Genomic DNA, 3,278 nt, shown 5'->3' with positions numbered 1-3,278 from the left:
CGTACCCCTTTTTTCTTACTGTCAGAGTCGTTTCCACCAGACACCCGCTTAATGGCGGCATACGGACGGGCGGACATTGAACGGACGTGGTAGATATCCGTCCCGTCTCGTACAGTAAAATGTCTCTTCGGCATTGAACAAGCGCGGACATCGGGTACGCGGAGCGGGCGGCGTGCCGCTTCAATGCCGATGCAAGTGAGAGGTTGCGTTCGCTCTAGGCCGGCGTCAGTGCGGAGCGGCCGCTCTACAGCGGCATGAATGCGGGCAGCTGACGCTGGACAGGAACGCACGCTGGAGAGGGGTGAGAGTTTTTGGTGGGCCATGGTAGTCAGGAACGAGCGTGTCAGCGGTCCAGACGCACACAAAGACCCCCCCCCCCCTCTTTGTCCCCGGTTTGCGAAAAAACACGTCCGGACCGCCGAGCGGATCGATACAAGCCCGTATTGAATGGCACAACACGTCCGGACCATACGGTTGCATGCGGACGGTTTGAGGATCGATGTACGAGATGTTCTCGTAGAGCAAAAACACTTCAGAGGGCCGGGGTTATCCTCCTTTTCAAAAAAAAAAGAGCAAAAACACTTAGGTGCATGCTGAAGTCGACCGCTCGGAAACATTTTCGTTGCCGCCCGCGACAAAAGCTAGCCAGCACCTATAGCTCTATCGATCTGGAATTCTGGATCTATAATTTCATTTTCTACTTAATTAAGTAAGCACTACCACCACCAATGAGCAGCCTAGCGACCCGCGGGAATCACGGCGGTTTCTTGCTTTGGCCGTTCCTATCGGCTCGCTTTGAGCGTGTCCGGCGTGCACCAACGGCTAAGAGCATGGTTAATAGTATAGCCAGCTGCTGGCTATAAGCCAGTGCCATGTCATATACAGTTCATCTTATAGCTAACATGTACAATAGTAGATCAAAAGAGTGTACTACTTTATTATTATGTGGCTCACCTTTCATTCTCACAAAGTGTTTAGGAGCACGTGCTAAAGCTGGTTCTTCACGAAGAGCCCGCTTACCTTCTCCCTCCTATTCTCTTTCCTCCAACTAAGCAGTAATATATACTAGTTTATTTTTTACAGCCCGCTGACTCAGCTCTATTATACTTGCTCAAGGCAGCGCTTCCCCCCCCCCCCCCCCCCCCCCCCACGTACCATCAACGCTGAATTTCTGGCAAATGAAATCAACTTTCCAATCGAGGACAAAGCAAATAAACTTTTCAATCGAGGACATCCGGAACCTGAAAAATGTCCCTGGCTCGTCCGTTTCAAACGTTTGTACAAGGCAGAATATGTGAAGTCGAAGAAAGCGAATGCACCAAGAACTCACCAAACCCTACTAAAATCCTTGTCCCAACCAGAAAGGAAAATCGGCGGCCGGTATTGGATCCACGGAGCACCGCACAATGCCGTGGCTGGGGTGGCACGCTCGTCAGTCAGCAGAGGGAATTGGCTGCGGGGAGCCTTTTCCTGCCGTGGGAGTGGGAGACGAGGAAGTCCGGGGTGCGCTCGTAGCCGGAGAACACCTCCTCCCAGATCTCGGCGAAGGCCCGGAGGATGAGGTGGTGGTGGTGCGGCGAGTTGAGGGACAGGAACCGGTGGAGGAGTTCCCTCAGGTCGGCGCCGCCCACGATCTCCTTCTCCACGATCATCTGCAGCATCGACCGCCGGAAGTCGGCGAGCGGGTCGGCCGACTCCTTCACCACCGCCACGCTCTCCTCCACCCTCCTGCCGCCGCCCTCGCTGGCGGTGCGCCTGTGCCGCCTCCCGTCGCCGACGCCTTCGGCGGCGGCGCCCTGCAGGGAGCGGACGGTGCGCTCGAGCTCGCCGAGCTGCCGCAGGAGCGCGGCGACGCTGGGGGTGCTCCCCACGCTGGTGTCGGCCTCGTCCGTCGAGGAGGGTGAGAACGAGGAGGACGCGGCCGCGGTGGAGATCAACGACGCCGCCCTGCTGTTCTCTGTCCTCCTCGTCGCCGTGGTGGTGACCGTGGACATGGTGGTCGTGGTGGTCGCGGTCGACGTGTTGGTGGGCGGCGTGGCCATGGGGGACTGCTTGTCGGAGCCGTCGGAGACGGAGACGGCCTTGGAACCGCCGCAGCCGCACATGAAGCCGCGGCCCTTCCTCGTGATGCGCAGCCCGCCACCGGCGCCGCGGCGGCGTAGTATCATCGCCTTCATTGATCGATCGGGCCTTGTCTTTCTCGGTTCGGTTCGGAGTGTGCGGTGCGGGCGCGCACGGCGAGGAGGCTCGGCTCGTGGGACGAGCTGCTGGTGTGTACTACTGGAGTGAAGAGAAAAATGAGAAAACCCGTGGTTTATAACGAGGCAGCCGGCCGCCTTGCAAAGTTAAACGGCTATATTTGTTTTTGCGTGGAAGCAATCCGATGCCGGTGAAACGGTCAGACGAAAACTAAGCACAAACTGATCTGCATTTAACCACGCACCGTACAATGCATCGATCATCTCTACTACTAGACTACTACTACTCCTACCTTCGATCCGAATTAACTGAGGCAATCTCTATTATTTTGGATCGAAGCAAGTATTAGAAACTTATTTTTAAAAACGAAGACGCAAGGAGCGTCCGGCTTTAAATTAATAAAGCCCACCAATAGGCAGCGTCCAGCAAATAGGACAGACGAAAACAAAAAATAATCACGGCCAAAGGCCAAGTTTGATACATGCAACCGGCCTAGGCCTGAATAAGATGAAACAGTCTAAGCATGACGACACCGGCCAGAAAAGAAACAGATCCACAACAGCTTAATGACGGGCGGCAATCTGGATCAAGCGGATCCACTCCATGGCCTCCTGCATCCGCTCAGCGTCCCGCCGTTTCCCCAACGGCATCCAGGTCTGGAGGAACAAATGGCATTTGAAAATAGTGTCAGCAGGGTGAGAAGGGAATTTGTGCTCTATTGTGATTTTGTTTCTGATAGTCCAAAGAGCCCATAAGAGCGCCCCTACGCATCGCCATAAAACTCGGCCGAATCCACCCCTATGAGCCAAGAGAATATCACAGAGCTCACTGCCCCGAGTGAGGGTTCCAGTTCTGATCGAAGGCTTCCCGGACCGCACTCCAAGCGAAACGAGCTAAGTGGCAGTTGAAGAATATGTGGTTTGCATCTTCATGCGCACCACACATCACGCAAGTGCCATCGGACGACCCATTTCGTTTCGCAATATTGTTAGAGGATGGGAGACGGTCACGGAACATTTGCCAAAAGAATATTTTTATTTTGAGGGGGATTGACACTTTTCATAGCCCCCTAGCTATAT

At 54.8% G+C, this 3,278-nt stretch overlaps 1 protein-coding gene across 1 annotated transcript; it reads right to left on the bottom strand.

Annotated features, from left to right (window-relative positions):
* Positions 1-1,168: 1,168 nt before the first annotated feature.
* On the bottom strand, positions 1,169-2,578 carry LOC109770307 (uncharacterized). Its single transcript, XM_020329012.4, has one exon. The coding sequence runs from the start codon at positions 2,175-2,177 to the stop codon at positions 1,437-1,439; it is 741 nt and encodes a 246-aa protein (XP_020184601.1). The 5' UTR covers positions 2,178-2,578; the 3' UTR covers positions 1,169-1,436.
* Positions 2,579-3,278: the final 700 nt, after the last annotated feature.

This window comes from Aegilops tauschii, chromosome 1 (assembly GCF_002575655.3).
Source record: "Aegilops tauschii subsp. strangulata cultivar AL8/78 chromosome 1, Aet v6.0, whole genome shotgun sequence".
Lineage (NCBI taxonomy): Eukaryota > Viridiplantae > Streptophyta > Magnoliopsida > Poales > Poaceae > Aegilops > Aegilops tauschii.
Note: the sequence above shows the minus strand (reverse complement) of the source record. Positions and strands in the feature narration are given on the sequence as shown.